This window comes from Delphinus delphis, chromosome 12, assembly GCF_949987515.2.
Source record: "Delphinus delphis chromosome 12, mDelDel1.2, whole genome shotgun sequence".
Lineage (NCBI taxonomy): Eukaryota > Metazoa > Chordata > Mammalia > Artiodactyla > Delphinidae > Delphinus > Delphinus delphis.
Genome location: NC_082694.2, coordinates 8354502 through 8374290, shown reverse-complemented (window position 1 = coordinate 8374290; position 19789 = coordinate 8354502). Strand labels below are relative to the sequence as shown.

General features: G+C 43.2%; 1 protein-coding gene across 1 annotated transcript in view; it reads right to left on the bottom strand.

The window, feature by feature from the left end:
• Positions 1 to 19789, bottom strand: part of AFF3 (ALF transcription elongation factor 3) — a 604640-nt gene that overhangs the window by 78402 nt on the left and 506449 nt on the right. The window contains exon 12 of the mRNA XM_060027282.1: positions 16671 to 16711. Coding sequence (XP_059883265.1) covers positions 16671 to 16711 — 41 coding nt within the window. The remainder of the gene's footprint in view (positions 1 to 16670; positions 16712 to 19789) is intronic.

Here is a 19789-nt window from a genome sequence, read left to right as displayed (position 1 = left end):
TCTTTTTTTCGGTACGCGGGCTTCTCACTGTTGTGGCCTCTCCCGTTGCGGAGCACAGGCTCCGGACGCGCAGGCCCAGCGGCCATGGCTCACGGGCCCAGCCACTCCGCGGCATGTGGGATCTTCCCGGACCGGGGCACGAACCCGCGTCCCCTGCATCGGCAGGCGGACTCCCAACCACTGCGCCACCAGGGAAGCCCCGGAAGATTCTTTACATTCAATAGTGCTTTACAATTTTCAAAAGTCTCACACAGATGATTTCACATAATCCCATAACAAACCGTTTATTTTCATTCTTTTTGAAAGAGGTTAAACCCTGCTAAAGTATGCCCAGCTCGCATCACCCCATCTGCTCCTTTAGGTTCCTGGCAACTGTGGGCATTGACTAAAAGGGTTATTAACACTTCCTTTCACCCAGAGGTCCCTCCGGGCTGCATCCTCCTTGCCCAGACCTCAGGCAGCGGGTCCACGAGAACCTGCAGGCATCACCACCCCACTAAACCATCTTCACAGGTAATTAGTGGCTTCATACAAATTGTTATTCATTTACTCGAAAGACTGTTAACAGTTTCTTCCAGGCTGCTCTGTTCTATTGTGTAAAATACATGTTTGGGACCTTTTAAAATGTGTGTTATTTACCTGATAGAATTCAATGTCTTCTCTGGAGCCATTAAGTTTCGTGGTGGAAATTAGTACTCACGGGGACTTTTTTTTTAATAAATTTATTTATTTTATTTATTTTTGGCTGCGTTGGGTCTTCACTGTGGTGAGTGGGCTTCTCATTGTGGTGGCTTCTCTTGTTGCAGAGTACGGGCTCTAGGAGCGTGGGCTTCAATAGTTGTGGCTCGCTGGCTCTAGAGCACGGGCTCAGTAGTTGTGGCGCACGGGCTTAGTTGCTCCATGGCATGTGGGTTCTTCCGGGACCAGGGATCAAACCCATGTCCCCTGCATTGGCAGGCAGATTCTCAACCACTGCGCCACCAGGGAAGCCCAGTACTTAAGGGAACTTTTTAAAAGCTGAGTTTTAGATTCGATAGCCTACGTTTGCTTACGATGCTAATGCAGTCAGCTGGGCTAACAGTCACCGAAGGGCGGTCGGGGACACTTAGGTGGCAGTTAAGAAGAAGCAGTAAGGAGAGTGTGTCCACTTCTGTAAACGTCCATGGGTACCGCTGGCCCCGTTAGAGAAGAGAGCTCACACAGAGGCCCAGTTAGCGTTCTTCTCTTTTTACAGGGCCCCCAAACAGATCTCTACCAGGGATCTCCCATGTTATCTGAGAGTCATTGCTTGCTTTTGAAATAATGATGATTTACTTTGGAAATAATAAGATGAATCCAATTCTTCAGGGATCAGCTGGAAAAGGTGTCTGGAAATGACCCAGGATGACTTTTCCAGGCGAGTGAAGTAAGATGCTGACATAGGAGGCACGGGTTGCTGCTTCCTCAGGGGTCGAGGTGAACTTACCCAGGACCCAGAGACCCATAGTTAGGCTTTGATGGGAGAACAGGCTAGATTAGAACCTATTACAAAGTAGGGATGGAACGAGCAATAGTAAGGGATAGTTCTTGGGCTTTGTTGATATTCATTTTTCTATAATGTCAAGGTAAAAACACGCTCCATACTATTAGTTATTCATGGTTTCATAAATTAAGTCCACTCTGTCACATTTTCCTCTCTTTGTTTTTAAGCTTCCTGGCACGACTTAAAGAGTCCCTCATGGAACCTTGATGAGTGGATTTTCTTAGTGATGTAATAGAGTAATTACTATCGTATGGATAGATTAACAAAGCACTTTTTCTACTTATCGCCTCATTTAATCTGTCCATAAACCTAACAAGGAGGACATTATCACCATCCTGTTTATGCAATTGTGAGAGTTCAGACTCAGATGTATAAATACTTTGCCCAAAGTAAGTTCCAGCCCAAGCTCAAGGATTCAAAATCCCGTGCTTGCTTCATGATGTCTTGTAAAAAAGAGAAGAGATTAGGGAAAGCTAGGCCAGAGGTTTGGCATTTTTCCCCCTCCTTATCATGGCAGCAGAGATGAGTGGCATAATTTGAATTCTTAGTCTTTCATGTTTGAAAGGCATTGAGTAAGTCATTATTGAGCATTCTTTCTTCTTCTTTTTTTTTTTTTTAGTTGAAGTATAGGTGATTTATAATGTTGTGTTAATTTCTCCTGTACAGCAAAGTGATTCAGTTATACATATACATATACACATGCTTTTTTTTTTAAACATCTTTATTGGAGTATAATTGCTTTACAACGGTGTGTTAGTTTCTGCTTTATAACGAAGTGAATCAGCTATATGTATACATATATCCCCGTATCTCCTCCCTCTTGCGTCTCCCTCCCACCCTCCCTATCCCACCCCTCTAGGTGGTCACAAAGCACCGAGCTGATCTCCCTGTGCTATGCGGCTGCTTCCCACTAGTTATCTATTTGACATTTGGTAGTGTATATATGTCCATGCCACTCTCTCACTTCGTCCCAGCTTCCCCTTCCCCCTTCCCATGTCCTCAAGTCCATTCTCTATGTCTGCGTCTTTATTCCTGTCCTGCCCCTAGGTTCTTCAGAACGTTTTTTTTTTTTTTTTTTTAGATTCCATATATATTACACATGCTTTTTTTATACTCTTTTCCACTATGGTTTATAATAGGATATTGAATATATTTCCCTGTGCGATACGGTAGGACCTTGTTTATCCATCCTATATACAATAGCTTACATCTGAGCAGTCATTCCGTATACAGTATTACCTAATATTCACAATGGGGCTCCTGTTCTCCAGCCACTGATGAGAACACACATAAACACATAAAGTGAGCAGAGGGCGGAAGCAGGTCTATGTCAGCAATTCCACGAGGCACTGATGGAACAGGGCAGTAGGAGTCAGGGTAGTTGGTTAGTTAAGGTTTCCGTGGAAGATGAGGCTTGATCCCACGTTTGAGGGAAGCCGGGCTCCCCTGCCTCCTGCACTGGGGGGGGGGGGTGGAGAGCTGGCTCCCAGACCCCTATCCCTCTGGATGCCTACACCCCAGGGGAACGAAGGGCCTGCTGCCCCTGTTGACCCCCAGCCTTCCCTTGCTCAGGGTGCTCGTTCTGTCTGCGGAGAAAGCCGTTCCGCTTTCCACTCTTGGGTCCCCTGATGCTCCCCTCCTTTACACGTTACTTCAAATGCCCCCTCCCTGCGCCCCTTGCTCTGCTCAGAGAGGGCTTCGGGTCTACCTGCATCCCCCCAGGGACAGTGATCTCTTTATAACTTGATGGGGTGGAAGGATGTTACTGAAGCTGCTAAGAGCATCTGCTAGAGGCAGACGGGCCATGCAGCAGCTTTACAGCCGTAAGACTGTGGGTCGGTTACGTGTCTCTGTAAACCCAGATTCACTAGGATTCTAGGGAGGGTGTTTGGAAAATGAAACGAAATAAATGTTCATCTCTTTAAGGCCCTAATATTGAATTCCTCCTTCCTGGCTGAGTGGGTTATCGTGAGGATTAATGATAAGTGATGCATGTGAAATGCTTGGTGGTGCACCTACACGCCACTGCTGTACTAACAAGGCCCAGGACCACACAAGCACACGTTGACATTTAATGCACGCGGTAGATCTGCGCACGTTTCCGCTACCACCCGTAAACTCCTGGAGAGTGGGATGCGTGGGTAAAGCATTTTCATGTCTACCACAGAGACTGATGTGATGCCTTACCCATTGCAGGGGGTCTGTACGATAAATGTGCATCAAATGAAGGAAGGAAAAAAAGAAACATGAATAACTGGTGGAGATAATATGGGAGAGCATCTTAAATCGTGTCCACAGTGGGAAGCACAGCAATGAGGAGTGGGGAGGGGGACACAGGGAGAAGCCAGTGATCATCTCTGGCCAGGAAACTTCTCTAAGGCATCCTACGGCCATCCTACAGTTCTCTCTGGTTACTGATTTCTAAGAATTTAATTTCACTTGAATTGAATCGCATGGGATGCTTTCAATCTTTTGAAGGGTTTTTTTTTTTTTTTTTTTTTAAGTCCCTGACCATCAAACTCTGCCTCCTGAGATGGTCTGCTGCAATGGCGGACAGCCACAGTTTCAGAAATCTATTTTCTATTTTAAGCCCAAATTTGCCATTGCTTAACCACAAAACATGGGTTCTGATTCACGTATTCATTTGTTCATTGTTTTCTTTCATTCATCACATAACTTATTGTGTCTCCTAACTGCCAGGAACTGTGCTAGGTGCTAGGGATAAAAAGATAGCTAGGCAAGAAATGTACGGATTATTATAACTACTAGTAGAAACAAAGTATTAGTACACACTAAGCTATTTGTTACAATATAAAATGTGGCCTGAACCACCTGCCTCTGACCCCATCCAAGCCTGTTTCCTTGCTGCGTGATGGGGATGAGACAATTCTACTCCACACGAGTCAGAGGACCTGGAATCTAGTCCCAGCTCTGCCACTTGCTACCCTGTGACCTGGGGTGAGTCCATCACCTGTCTCAGGCTCAGTTTTCTTATCTGTAAAATGGGTCCTTTCTATCTCATAGGGTTATTGTGGGATCATAAAATGAGATAGCCAATGAGATAGGGCTTCTAAACTCTAAAGCTCTTTTAAAAAGTTTTACCAAAAAGACTTCATCATCAGAAGCCCCTGCACTGGAGAGACTGGAGACCATCGTGGGTCTCGAAGGTGGGGCTGATACATGTCCTTCTGCTACCTTGTCATCTTCCAAGCTTGAAATTTGAAACTTTCTTAAAAGTCCCCCAAGCCCCCTTTTTGGACCCTTAGAGAAGAGGCCAACCATTACCAGTGCCTGGCAACTGTGACTTTCTTCTTCAGACTTCAGGGACAGTATGTAAAATGTGACCTGGAAAGACACCATTCGGCGCTGGTGGCCACTCCCAGCATGTTCCCTCGGCTTGGCTCAGGTCCACGTGGCGACAGGTCAGGAAGACCAGGCTGAATGCAAAGCCCCCTCCCTGCCATCAGATGCCTACCCTGCCCTCCCCACTGGTCGTGGGGCCATTCATTTCCAGCCCCGCTTCCAGACACAGGTCACACTCACTTTATTTTACATGATTCCTCACTTACTTAATTTCATTATATTCTCCCTAATGGGAAGAGGAGATGTGACGGGCGAGGTTTATTTGAGGAAGGGCGAAATTGAGGTGAGCAGATGCGCGAGGCTAACAAGGGCTTTCTCTCCGCAAAGCCGTGGTCGGGGAGGCCATGAGCAGAGGGATGGCTGCTTCCTACCACTGCCCACCTGCACCAGCCCAGTGCCCGCTGTGCACGCAGGACACGTTCAGTAAAGCCTCGCGGCACAAATGAATAAATCAATGGCAGTTGTTTGGATTCCAGCATAAATGGATCCTGGACCTGAGATACTGCCAGATGGGCAGACAGGTTACAGTCTGGTGATGCATCTCCAAGGCTGTAAAAATGTAGCCGTTTCTGGAGTCATAGGCTGACATTTCAGAAGATGATTATACGTACAAGTTAACCACACGGCCATTTGCACCCTCCCAGGGCCATGGCTTCAACAACTGTTTTCATGTTGGCTTTCTTGCTCGTTCCTTTTTTTGTTTTTCTGTTAAAGTCAAGCACAATTTTTCCCCCCAGCTTCTCATCTTTCTAGCTGAATGTGATTTATTCATATGAAATTATGCTGCATTTTTATAAAACCCACGTTACTGAAAATGATGCTGGAGGGTTCACAGAAAATATTAATTCCTGATCTGTGGCTATAAAGCATCCCTGCTCGCTCTGCAGCAGTTCTGTCGCTCTGAGACGGATGCAAGCGGTCCAAGGGGATGATTAACTTCTCAGACCTGGCGATTGCCTAGTGTTCCCCTTGCTCTGGATTTCAAGACTGACCTCCGGCTCTTCTGCAGATGCACAGTTGCCCAGCTTGATAAATCACACAAACCCTTTTTTGATCACAGTTATCTACTATTTACTACTCGGGAAGGGAAGTTAATGGTTTTCAGAGGCACTTCACATGCTGCACACATATCCTGCCTTCTCCTCACCGCACTCTGCATAGTCTCCACATCACTTGTGATGCGGCAGTGTCGATACCAAAGACTCACCTTTAGAAATGACCCACAAAGCCCATTTATCCCAATTCTTCTCTGCCTCTCTCTACCCCATCTAGTACAATAATATGTACAGAGAACAGACACGTGAGAGGCACATCATAAGGTGTGAATAAGAAGGAGAATGGGAGAGACTGGTTCAAGATGGCGGAGTAGAAGGACGTGCGCTAATTCCCTCTTGCGAGAGCACCGGAATCACAACTAACTGCTGAACAATCATCGACAGGAAGACACTGGAACTCACCAAAAAAGATACCCCACATCCAAAGACAAAGGAGACGCCGCAATGAGACGGTAGGAGGGGCGCAATCACAATCAAATCAAATCCCATAACTGCTGGGTGGGTGACTCACAAACTGGAGAACACTTATACTACAGAAGTCCACCCACTGGAGTGAAGGTTCTGAGCCCCACGTCAGGCCTCCCAACCTGGGGGTCAGCAACGGGAGGAGGAATTCCCAGAGAATCAGACTGAAGGCTAGTGGGATTCGACTGCAGGACTTCGACAGGACTGAGGGAAACAGAGACTCCACTCCTGGAGGGCACACACAAAGTACTGTGTGTATCGGGACCCAGGGGAAGGAGCAGTGACCCCATAGGAGACTGAACCCGACCTACCAGCTAGTGTTGGAGAGTCTCCTGCAGAGGTGGGGGTGGCTGTGTCTCACCGTGAGGACAAGGACACTGGCAGCAGAAGTTCTGGGCAGTACTTCTTGGCATGAGTCCTCCCAGAGTCTGCCATTAGCCCCACCAAAGAGCCAGGGTGGGCTCCAGGTTTGGGTCCTCTCAGGCCAAACAACCAACAGGGAGGAAACTCAGCCCCACCCATCAGCAGACAAGCAGATTAAAGTTTTACAGACCTCTGCCCACCAGAGCAACACCCAGCTCTACCCACCACCAGTCCCTCCATCAGGAAGCTTGCACAAGCCTCTTAGATAGCCTCATCCACCAGAGGGCAGACAGCAGAAGCAAGAAGAACTACAATCCTGCAGCCTATGGAATGAAAAACACGTTCACAGAAAGACAGACATGATGAAAAGGCAGAGGACTCTGTACCAGATGAAGGAACAGATAAAACCCCAGAAAAACAACTAAATGAAGTGGAGATAGGCAACCTTCCAGAAAAAGAATTCAGAATAATGATAGTGAAGATGATTCAGGACCTTGGAAAAAGAATGGAGGCAAAGATCGAGAAGATGCAAGAAATGTTTAACAAAGACCTAGAAGAATTAAAGGACAAGTAAACAGAGATGAACAATACAATAACTGAAATGAAAAATACACTGGAAGGAATCAACAGCAGAATAATTGAGGCAGAAGAACGGATAAGTGACCTGGAAGACAGAATGGTGGAATTCACTGCTGCAGAACAGAATAAAGAAGAAAGCATGATAAGAAATGAAGACAGCCTAAGAGTCCTCTGGGACAACACTAAATGCAACAACATTCGCATTATAGGGGTCCCAGAAGGAGAAGAGAGAAAGGACCCGAGAAAATATCTGAAGAAATCATAGTTGAAAACATCCTGAACATGGGAAAGGAAATAGCCACCCAAGTCCAGGAAGCACAGAGAGTCCCATACAGGATAAACCCAAGGAGAAACACACCGAGACACATAGTAATCAAATTGGCAAAAATTAAAGACAAAGGAAATTTATTGAAAGCAGCAAGGGAAAATGACAAATAACATACAAGGGAACTCCCATAAGGTTAACAGCTGATTTCTCAGCAGAAACTCTACAAGCCAGAAGGGAGTGGCAGGACATATTTAAAGTGATGAAAGGGAAGAACCTAAAACCAAGATTACTCTACCGGCTAAGGATCTCATTCAGATTCGACAGAGAAATCAAAAGTTCTCTTGTCTTTACAGACAAGCAAAAGCTAAGAGAATTCAGCACCACCAAACCAGCTCTACAACAAATGCTAAAGGAACTTCTCTAAGGGGGAAACACAAGAGAAGAAAAGAACCTACAAAAACAAACCCAAAACAATTAAGAAAATGGTAATAGGAACATACATATCGATAATTACCTTAAATGTGAATGCATTAAATGCTCCAACCAAAAGACACAGGCTTGCTGAATGGATACAAAGACAAGACCCATATATATGCTGCCTACAAGAGATCAACTTCAGACCTAGGGACACATACAGACTGGAAGTGAGGGGATGGAAAAAGATATTCCATGCAAATGGAAATCAAAAGAAAGCTGGAGTAGCAATACTCATATCAGATAAAATAGACTTTAAAATAAAGAATGTTACAAGAGACAAGGAAGGACACTACATAATGATCATGGGATCAATCCAAGAAGGAGATATAACAATTATAAATATATATGCACCCAACATAGGAGCACCTCAATACATAAGGCAACTGCTAACAGCTATAAAAGAGGAAATCGACAGTAACACAATAATAGTAGGAAACTTTAACCCCTCCGTTACACCAATGGACAGATCATCCAAACATAAAATTAATAAGGAAACACAAGCTTTAAATGTCACAATACACCAGATAGATTTAATTGATATTTATAGGACATTCCATCCAAAAACAGCAGATTACACTTTCTTCTCAAGTGCGCATGAAACATTCTCCAGGATAGACCACATCTTGGGTAACAAATCAAGCCTCAGTAAATTTAAGAAAACTGAAATCATATCAAGCATCTTTTCTGACCACAACATTATGAGATTAGAAATAAATTACAGGGAAAAAAGTGTAAAAAACACAAACACACGGAGGCTAAACAATACGTTATTAAATAACCAAGAGACCACTGAAGAAATCAAAGAGGAAATCAAAAAATACCTAGAGACAAATGACAACGAAAACACGACAATCCAATACCTATGGGATGCACCAAAAGCAGTTATTAGAGGGAAGTTTATAGCAATACAGGCCTACCTCAAGAGACAACAAACATCTCAAATAAAAAATCTAACCTTACACGTATAGGAACTAGAGAAAGAAGAACAGATAAAACCCAAAGTTAGCAGAAGGACAGAAGTCATAAAGATCAGAGCAGAAATAAATGAAATAGAAACAAAGAAAACAATAGCAAAGATCAATAAAACGAAAAGCTGGTTCATTGAGAAGATAAACAAAATTGATAAACTTCTAGCTAGACTCATCAAGAAAAAGAGAGGACTCAAAGCAATAAAATTAGAAATGAAAAAGGAGAAGTTAACAACAGACACTGCAGAAATACAAAGCATCATAAGAGACTACTACAAGCAACTCTATGCCAATAAAATGGACAACCTGGAAGAAATTGATAAATTCTTAGAAAGGTATAACCTTCCAAGACTGAACCAGGAAAAAATAGAAAATATGAACAGACCAATCGCAAGTAATGAAATTGAAACTGTGATTAAAAATCTTCCAACAAATGAAAATCCAGGACCAGATGGCTTCACAGGTGAATTCTATCAAACATTTAGAGAAGAGCTAACACCCATCCTTCTCAAACTCTTCCAAAAAACTGCAAAGGAAGGAACACTCCCAAACTCACTCTATGTGCAGAGGAAGGAACACTCCCAAACTCATTCTATGAGGCCACCATCACCCTGATACCAAAACCAGAGAAAGATACTACAAAAAAAGAAAATTACAGACCAATATCACTGATGAATATAGATGCAAAAATCCTCAACAAAATACTAGCAAACAGAAGCCAACAACATATTAAAATGATCATATACCATGATCAAGTGGGATTTATCCCAGGGATGCAAGGAGTCTTCAATATACGCAAATCAATCAATGTGATACACCATGTTAACAAATTGAAGAATAAGAACCATATGATCATCTAGATAGATGCAGAAAAAGTTTTTGACAAAATTCAATACCCATTTATGATAAAAACTCTCCAGAAAGAGGGCATAGAGGGAAACTACCTCAACACAATAAAGCCCATATATGACAAACCCACAGCAAACATCATTCTCAATGGTGAAAAACTGAAAGCACTTCCTCTCAGATCAGGAACAGACAAGGATGTCCACTCTCACCACTACTATTCAACATAGTTTTGGAAGTCCTAGACATGGCAATCAGAGAAGAAAAAAGAAATAAAAGGAATACAAATTGGAAAAGAAGAAGTAAAACTGTCACTGTTTGCAGATGACATGGTAGTATACATAGAGAATCCTAAAGATGCTACCAGAAAACTACTAGAGCTAATCAATGAATTTGGTAAAGTAGCAGGATACAAACTTAATGCACAGAAATCTCTTGCATTCCTATACACTAATGATGAAAAATCTGAAAGAGAAATTAAGGAAACACTCCCATTTACCACTGCAACAAAAAGAATAAAACACCTAGGAATAAAATACCTAGGAATAAACCTACCTAGGGAGACAAAATACCTGTATGCAGAAAACTATAAGACACTGATGAAAGAAATTAAAGATGATACAAACAGATGGAGAGATAAACCATGTTCTTGGATTGGAAGAATCAATATTGTAAAAATGACCATACTACCCAAAGCAATCTACAGATTCAATGCAATCCCTATCAAATTACCAATGGCATTTTTTACAGAACTAGAACAAAAAAGTCTTAAAATTTGTATGGAGACACAAAAGACCCCGAATAGCCAAAGCAGTCTTGAGGAAAAAAAACGGAGCTGGAGGAATCAGACTCCCTGACTTCAGACTATACTACAAAGCTACAGTAATCAAGACAGTATGGTACTGTCACAAAAGCAGAAATATAGATCAATGGAACAGGATAGAAAGCCCAGAGATAAACCCACGCACCTACGGTCTACTAATCTATGACAAAGGAGGCAACGATGTACAATGGAGAAAAGACAGCCTCTGCAATAAGTGGTGCTGGGAAAACTGGACAGCTACATGTAAAAGAATGAAGTTAGAACACTCCCTAACACCATACACAAAAATAAACTCAAAATGGATTAGAGACCTAAATGTAAGACTGGACACTATAAAACTCTTAGAGGAAAGCATAGGAAGAACACTCTTTAACATAAATCACAGCAAGATCATTTTTGATCCACCTCCTAGAGTAATGGAAATAAAAACAAAAGTAAAAAAAAAAGGGACCTAATGAAACTTAAAAGCTTTTGCAAAGCAAAGGAAACTACAAACAAGATAAAAAGACAATCCTCAGAATGGGAGAAAATATTTGCAAACAAATCAACAGACAAAGGATTAATCTCCAAAATATATAAACAGCTCATGCAGTTCAATATTAAAAAAATAAAGAACCCAATCAAAAAATGGGCAGAAGACCTAAATAGACATTTCTCCAAAGAAGACATACAGATGGCCAAGAAGCTCATGAAAAGCTGCTCAACATCACTAATTATTAGAGAAATGCAAATCAAAACTACAATGAGGTATCACCTCACACCGGTTAGAATGGGCATCTTCAGAAAATCTACAAACAACAAATGCTGGAGGGGGTGTGGAGAAAAGGAACCCTCTTGCACTGTTGGTGGGAATGAAACTGATATAGTCACTATGGAGAACAGCATGGAGGTTCCTTAAAAAACTAAAAATAGAATTACCATATGACCCAGCAATCCCACTACTGGGCATACACCCAGAGAAAACCATAATTCAAAAAGACATATGCACCCCAATGTCCACCGAAACACTGTTTACAATAACCACGTCAGGGAAGCAACCTAAATGCCCATCGACAGACGAATGGATAAAGAAGATGTGGTACATATACACAATGGAATATTACTCAGCCATAAAAAGGGATGAAATTGGGTCATTTGTAGAGACATGCATGAATCTAGAGACTGTCATACAGAGTGAAGTTAAGTCAGAAAGAGAAAAACAAATATCGTATATTAACACATATATGTGGAACCTAGAAAAATGGTACAGATGAACGGGTTTGCAGGGTGGCAATTGAGACACAGATGTGGAGAACAAATGTATGGACACCAAGGGGAGGAAGTGGTGGTGGTGGAGGGTGATGTTGGGATGAATTGGGAGATTGGGATTGACATATATACACTAATATGTATAAAATGGATAACTAATAAGAACCTGCTGTATAAAAAAATTAAATTAAATTCAAAAAAAATTACACTGGCAATTTAGAATAAATTAATTTGACAATTGATAAGTCATCTCAAAAGAAAAAAAAGGAATGAAGTACTAGTACATGCCACAACACAGATAAACCTTGAAAACACGCTCAATGAAAGAAGCCAAACACAAACGAGTGCATTTCGCAGGATTCCATTTATATGAAATACCCCAAAGAGGCAAATTCACAGAGAGAAAGTGGTTTGGCATTTGCCAGCGGAGAGGGCAATGGGGAGTGCAATGAAACAGGACCCTATGGTCCTTCCCCCACCCCCATATCCTCCTGTCTTTTGTCTGCATAAAAACTTTAGCCAAAGAATAAGTTTAATCAGAGAAGTGAGAAAATGTAGAAGAAAGAAAAGCAGTCAAACAGGACAAAACGATAACAGTTTAGTCAGTAAGCAAAGTCAAGGACATTTAGTTCTCTCTCAAGGGCTCTGGAGAATATTCTGAGCCACATCCTGTGAGCTGTCTTACAGGTACTGAAACCCTCACCAGGTGGAAGAAGTTAACTACACGATGACCAGGCTGTAGCCATGACACAGGCTGCCACAATTCCGAGAACTGGCCTCAAGGAAATGGGAACAAACCGACCCGGGAACTGAAGGCTAACTGTACCTAAAACAATCAAGATGGTGCTGGTCAGACCACCGATGACCAATTTCTCGATGACGGCCAGAGCTGACTGTGCCGTTTCTGCGTGTAGCCCGCTCCCTCTGCCTATGAAAGCTCTGGCCCGCTGGTTGTCAGGGGGAGCGAGTCGGCCTTTGGACACGAGTCTGCACCTCCCCCCAGTTGCCAGCATCCATAATAAAGTAAACTTTACTTTCCACCAAAAAAAAAAAAAAAAAGAAGGCGTATCCTCCTCTGCAAAGGGAGGTTCTCTTGTAATTGACTGGTTTACCTTGCTGAGAATTTTGTCACCTCTTCCTGCCCTGGTGTCTTGTTTTTTCGTTATTTGGGGCACTGGCAGGCCTCTGGTAGGCCAGCTGCCTCTCGATGGCATAAAACAGATGGATAAAAAGTTCTACAGGCAGCAGTAGAAAAGAACAAAACCCAAGCCCCCATCCCACCTTCACACACCCTTCCCATTGCTGCAGGTGGCACGGGTTAGTTGGGCCAAAGCCCACATCTGCCTCGCTGTCGTGATCCTGTTTGGATCTGTGGAGTGTTTGGGCTATTTCGGCTGAACCATCACCTAAGCCCATCGCTCAAACTCAAAGAAGGCAAAAGGTTCTCTATGGGAGTGACCACAGATGCTTTTTAAATTTTAGTAATGGCAATATCAGAGTTTTAATTGATCAAGGTTGTGTATTGACTACTGAGGACTCACTGAACTTTAAACCATTACAATCGCCAACTGTCAGATGCTAGACTTCTGCTAGAATGCCCCTGGAAACCAGGAAGCTGGAGCAATGAAAAGATAGACAAGACTGACCTTCAGAAGATGTCTGGATATCCTCTACCCTCTGACACCCCACGGGGATGAGATTTCTATCTGCCCTCATAGAGGGAAACGACACCCCTTTTCCCTATATCTAGTCCCATTAGGCCAGGTCCCCAAGCCTCGAAGGCCGGCTTTCTTACGGGGAAGCAGAGGACAACTGGCTTCCTACAGTGTAAACTCACATCGCCCCTACAATCCCAGTCAAGCGAATCCCATTTCATCATCAAGTTGTACATCTTGAGACAAAACAGCTCTCCTCCTGGATCACACGTCCTGTGTTCACCAGGTACTTAGGCAGTTATAAGGTTAAATGGAAGTGACATGGGCCCAGAGAGGAGCAAACCAGTGGGATACCTCAGTGTCACATGGTAGCCTGACTCAAGCCAGCATGGGCTTTCTGTCCAACTCCAGAATCGCAGAACTCAGGAAGCAGCTTTGAAGGCCTGAAAAGTGCTCTTTCTTTTTCTTGGAGAGAAACAAAACTGCTGCCTAATCATTATGGAATTTTAAATCAAGAGGTGAAAACGGGCTGAAAAAAGAGTTTAGGAAACCAGTAGAGTCTGCGTTAATGAATGTATGATAGATCACCACCAGACTGTAAGTAGACAGAGATACTGGGGTTAGATCTCTACCTTGGGAAGGGCACAACCTGGAGGGGAATTTCTACTCAATTCCCTTCCCAACTTGAGGTCGTTCTTGGGACAGACAGAATTTTAGGCAAGTCATATGGTGGCTGGACCCAAAGCCGCATCCCTCATTTTCTAGAAAAGACTAGTTTATTCAACAGAATAGGTAATGTGATAGAAAATGACATCTGTCATGTGTTAAGTGAGCGTTCTCTAATTGAAGAAACTAGAAAACATGAATCCAATTAATTCAGTAGGTGTTACAAGTCCTTATTTTGAAGAAGGGTTTTTAATTGTATCGCCCAACAATTACAGAGACTTCTCACTCATGGAAATACACAAGTGGTCCTGAATTAATGGAAAATATAAAACAGGAAAAGCACAGAGAAGTAGCTTTACACAACTGCATTGCTGTCAGCCCATTACTTTGAAAGGCGCTGAGTTCCTCCCATTGTGAACAGAAAAACTGTTAAGATTTAGAGGGAAATGCTCAGTTACGTTTGAAGACAGGGAAATTCGTTAGAAGAGCAGGGATAATGGGAACCTCTGTTTTTCTGTTTCTAGGGAATGAACTTTTTTTTCCTCACAGTATCTGCACTAAGTGGTTATATAAGAACAAGGGCTAAGATACTAACTTAGTAGTCAATTAATAATTATTGGGCTTCAGGAGGGGTTTTTGAGAGAAGATCAGAAAATGTCAAAGGTAATAGCATTGCTCATCATGAAAATCTATGCACATTTTCTACCCAGGACAAAGTCCTGTATCTTTTGGGGAGAAGCCTTAGAATATACCGGTCCTAGCTTCTGATGACTTGTCTTTGTACCTACAATCATGTCTTCAGTGGGAGTCCATGTTTTTAAAAATGGTTCTTGATTCATTCTACCAAAGTCTATAAAGATATTTTGTGTCTAGATATGTAGCATTATTGAAATGTAATTTATATACCATAAAGCTCACCCATTTAAAGCATGCAATTCAGTTGTTTTTAGTATATTTACTGGGTTGTGAAGTCTTCACCATAATCTAATTTTACACCATTTTTATCACCCTGAAAAGAAACCTCGTCACCATTGGCAGTGGCATAATATTGTCAACTGAGGGCTTTCTCTTGCTTCTCAATGCATTTTGTTGAAGGAATCACTGAAGAAGAAAAGTCAAAGGGAAAAAAGAAATATGTAGAGGAAAAGAATTAATGTGTCAGATTTTAAGTGTGTTGTGATCCGGAGTCTCTCTTCTTTCTACCAACAGACTCAGAAGCAGTACAGTTATCAGCTTGTGCGAGAATCCCAGAAGCAACCCCAGAAGATCACGTGGCAGCCACTCTTAGAGCCCACAGGCTTGTGTGGTTGTCATGGGGAAGGCTTTTCAATTGAAATCAAAACACTTGGGCTCAGGCTGCCACCATCGAGAAAACGCTTTTCATCCATGAGCACAGATAATTCGCCTAAGTGACAGGTTTCACCTTGGAGAAGCACTGAACTGAGCTGGTTTACATAGTCAATTATTGCTCATTCCACAGAAGAGAGCTGGGAAGGAAGGGAGGGGGGCGGTGGTAGCTAGACAATGCCGAGATGCCTGCCAGCCCGCTGAGGGGAACAGCTCCTCCGGCTGTTTCCAGCCCTGTGAGAACCTCACTTGTGGAGAGAAAACAAAGCTTCATCTTTACCTCCTGATGGTTCTTTAAAACACACACACACACACACACACACACACACACACACACACACACACACTTTGGCAAATGAGAAATCAAAGACCAACCCAAACCAAGAGATGGTCTGCTCTATTCTAGAAAGTAACTTTATATATGCCCATTCAAATACTTTCAAACAGTCTTATAGGCAAAGGAAGATGTGAAATACAGCTGGAGTATGTTTACTGATTAGCTTTACATATCTCATTCAATAACACAAGTTAGGAAAAACAAGCCAGAGCAAGGAGTCAAAAGTCAGGCACGCACAGCACCATGAATGGGGTTCCGCGCATAAAGTACAGTTCGAGAGAGAATCGCATCAGAAGGCAGACAGCTCTCGGGGAAATGATGTGGAAGAGAAGTCTGAAGACAACACCCCAGAATAAATGAAGTACTTATTGTTGAAAAATGAGCTCAGATCTCAACCAATTCCAAAGTTCAGAATTTACTGCACCATTCAGGACTTTCCCTCCAAGTTTCCTGTCTCCTGTTTCATTGTACAACAAGGGATTCTTCATACTTTCTATGAAATACAACAAGGCGATTTTTGCAGTAATAAACTCCACACAGGCATGACAAATTGAAGCATGCAAAATGTTTAACATCCCAGTTCACAGACACTTTAGGGACAAAATCCGATTATGAATTATACGCCACAGTAAATAGGGCTCAATGTTTCATAAAGCAATTTATAGTTCATAAAAATGACAAAACGTACCTGTCAGACAGAGCGTGGAGAGCCGTTCTCTGGGCTGCCTGCTGGAAGAAAGGGCAGAGATGTTTATTTAATATGCTGACTTTAAAATTATGTGCTCAATCAATACTTAAAAAGAAACCCTGTGTCACCCACACTTCTGACAGGTGGCCAAATATGAAACTACTAATAACACAGTAGAGAATCCTCTCGTGTTAGGAAACGAATATTTCTGAAGAGTTAAGGGAAGCCCCCATGGGTCACACTTGCCACCAGGGGGTGAGCTTGAGGAGACTGGACATACTGCACAGGTGAGGTTGGACAGGTCTCAGGAGACGTGGTACTGATCAGAGCTGTTTCACTTTTACTTCCGGAATTCCCTTTTACCATTTGCTTTATTCTACTTTCCTGTAAGGAGAAGATCTGTCTTGGTTCCTTTGCAGCTTCTTTTCCTACGCAGCTATAATTCTGGACCTGGTTTTCAGATTTATTGATAAAAGCATCACAATTGGATATTGGAACATTGACTCGCTATGTGATGATATTAGGAGATTGCTGCTATGTTTTAAACACAGGAACATAACTGTGGCAATGTTTTTATAAAGAGTCTTTTAGAGATTCATACTGAAATACTTATGAATACAATTACACGATGCTGGGGTTTAAAATAATACAATTGGAGGGAAGAGAGAGTAGGTAGGCATAGAAATGAAATGAGATGGCCTTGGGTTGATAACTGTTGAAGCTAGGTGACAAGAACACAGGAGGAATGGTATAGTATTCTGGGAATTATTGTGTGTTTGAAATTTTCCATACTATAAAAATTAAAAGAAGAAAGGAAATAAGAAGGCCTCCACTGCTCCCTCAGATTCTCCAAGTTTTGCACTCACTTTCCTTTCGTCGTTTGTCCTATTTTTTTGTCTGTTTGCCTTATGCCGCCAAGCACTCTGAATCTACGGAAGGCAGAAAAAGACTTCTCTGACTGAGAAGTCACAATTGGGAGGGGATCAAGGCATGGCCTCGAAGACCAAGGCCTCCTCAGGATGCACGTAGGAAATAAGGAGCGTTCAGAGTCAGTCTTCACCTCGTACATGACATACGTCAAATTTACTGTTTACCAGGGATACCAATGTTTCCCACGCTATTCCTCATTGCAGGTGGGTGGCAGACAAAATAGAATCTTCAGATTAGAAAAAACGACACATCAGAACCATTATCTCTATTACAGAAAAGAAATATACCCTTGGCGATGGTTGCATATCCTTGGATCACGCAGTCAGACCAACACTTACTGAATTCCTACTACATGAAGATGATTGCTCTGGGGTTTCAGAGGGGAAAAAAGCCAAAGCAGAAGTGGTCACTGTCCTGGACAAGCTGAGTCCCCAGGGAGGGAGTCAGAAGAGAGGTCCAGGGATGACTGGCAGACAGTTATGAAGTAACATGCAAATAAACAGATGAAGATAGGACAGAGCTACGAAGGGGCAGACGTGAGTGGTGACTAATGGCTGGTGGACCTACAGCTCCTCAAACAGGGTGTGGAGCTGTTAGCAGGTGCTCTGGAAATATCTGCAGAGTAAACATCAACGAACGAATCACTTAGGGGACCCTTCCCACTGAAATGTGGTCAGGCGAGAAGAGGCACTGGTGGTCCTGGACTAGACGGCGGAGGAAGGGCCTGTCCAAGCCCCTGGCAGTGGTTCTCACCTGGGCTACCCTCCCCCCAACCCCCGGAGCATCTGGAATTGAGTGTGTTTCTGCGTGTCACACTCACGAGGGGATCACTACTGGCATTTAGTGCCTGGCCCCAGGGATGCTAACACTTTTCAAACGTCGGCAGGGTCCCCTTGTACAATCAGGAACTGTCCCCTTCAAATAACAAGGGTGTCTCTGTGGAGATGCTGCAGCAAAGGAGCGATGAAAGGCAGATCTGAAAGACAGAACCCAGGGAACATGAGCTCCTGGGCCTGGCACCAGGATTGGAAAATAAATTAGTAAGAGAAACTTAGATAATTCCACAAGGGACGCAACCACAGTGAGTTAGGAAAAAGCATAAAATCTGTTCAACAGGGAATTGAGAGTCTTACATTCTGGGACAGGTTCTGCCTTACATTTATATTATGGACCTGGAGTCTGGTCCTCGACCCAGGTCTCAGTTTCCAAACTACCCTTTCCTTCTCCAAATGGAGGCTGAGGGAGCCAGTCAAGGTCTAGGCTACTGTGGACAATCCAAGGGGCAGGGGTCCCCTCCTTCTTGCCTGGATTCCAGGGAACGACAGCCCAAGTGACCTGGCATTGAACGAACATGATTCGTTCAAGATAGAGAAGAAGAACTACAGCGCTTTCTCTTTGCGGGGACACCTGAGGGGGTCGAATGTGGCAGGGGGAAGAGGTGAGAAGCCAAGGAAGGCCTGGACAGTACTCCCTGCCCTCTCCTCTCTCTCCTTTGTCTGTGCTCTCCCGAGGGCCACCCCAGGAGCAGGTTCACGAAAAGCACCCGGCAGGTGACAGGCAGCTGTCATTGTTCCCAGGTTCATCTCCTAAAGCGTTCTCCCTCACACAGCAAGATCGCTTTCCACTTTCGGCAGTTATCCTTGAAAAGAACTTCACTCTCTAGTAAATACACAATGTGTTTGGCTAAATATACAAAAAGTGTTTGGAACTCCCCGAAGGAAAGATGGCAGGTATTATCAGCACAGCCTCTCATCATCTCAGCAGGAGGCACTGGAGACACACTCCTCCCGGAATAACAAAAATCACGAGATGTGACTAAAAGGTCAATAGGAATCTCTCACATGGCACCTGAATTTTCGTCCAGCCCTGGATGTCAATTTTTTTTTAAGTCTATTGATTCTCTTCTCTCCTGCCTGCAAATACTTCCTGCTGACTTTTGTGATAAGGAAACACAGTGCTTGTTGATGTGCAGTCTATAAGAAGATGATTTAAGAAGCAAAAGCAAAGCAAAACAAACCCCAAACAAGAAACTCAGATGCCCGACCATCACTAGAATGCCTGCGAATTGACGCATCCCAGGTGGTGGTACCTGCTGAGAATAACTCCCTAGGACTGACATCGGTGAGTCCTCTAATGTAAGCTGAGTTGGAAGCTGGGAACAGTCCTCTAATGTAAGCTGAGTTGGAAGC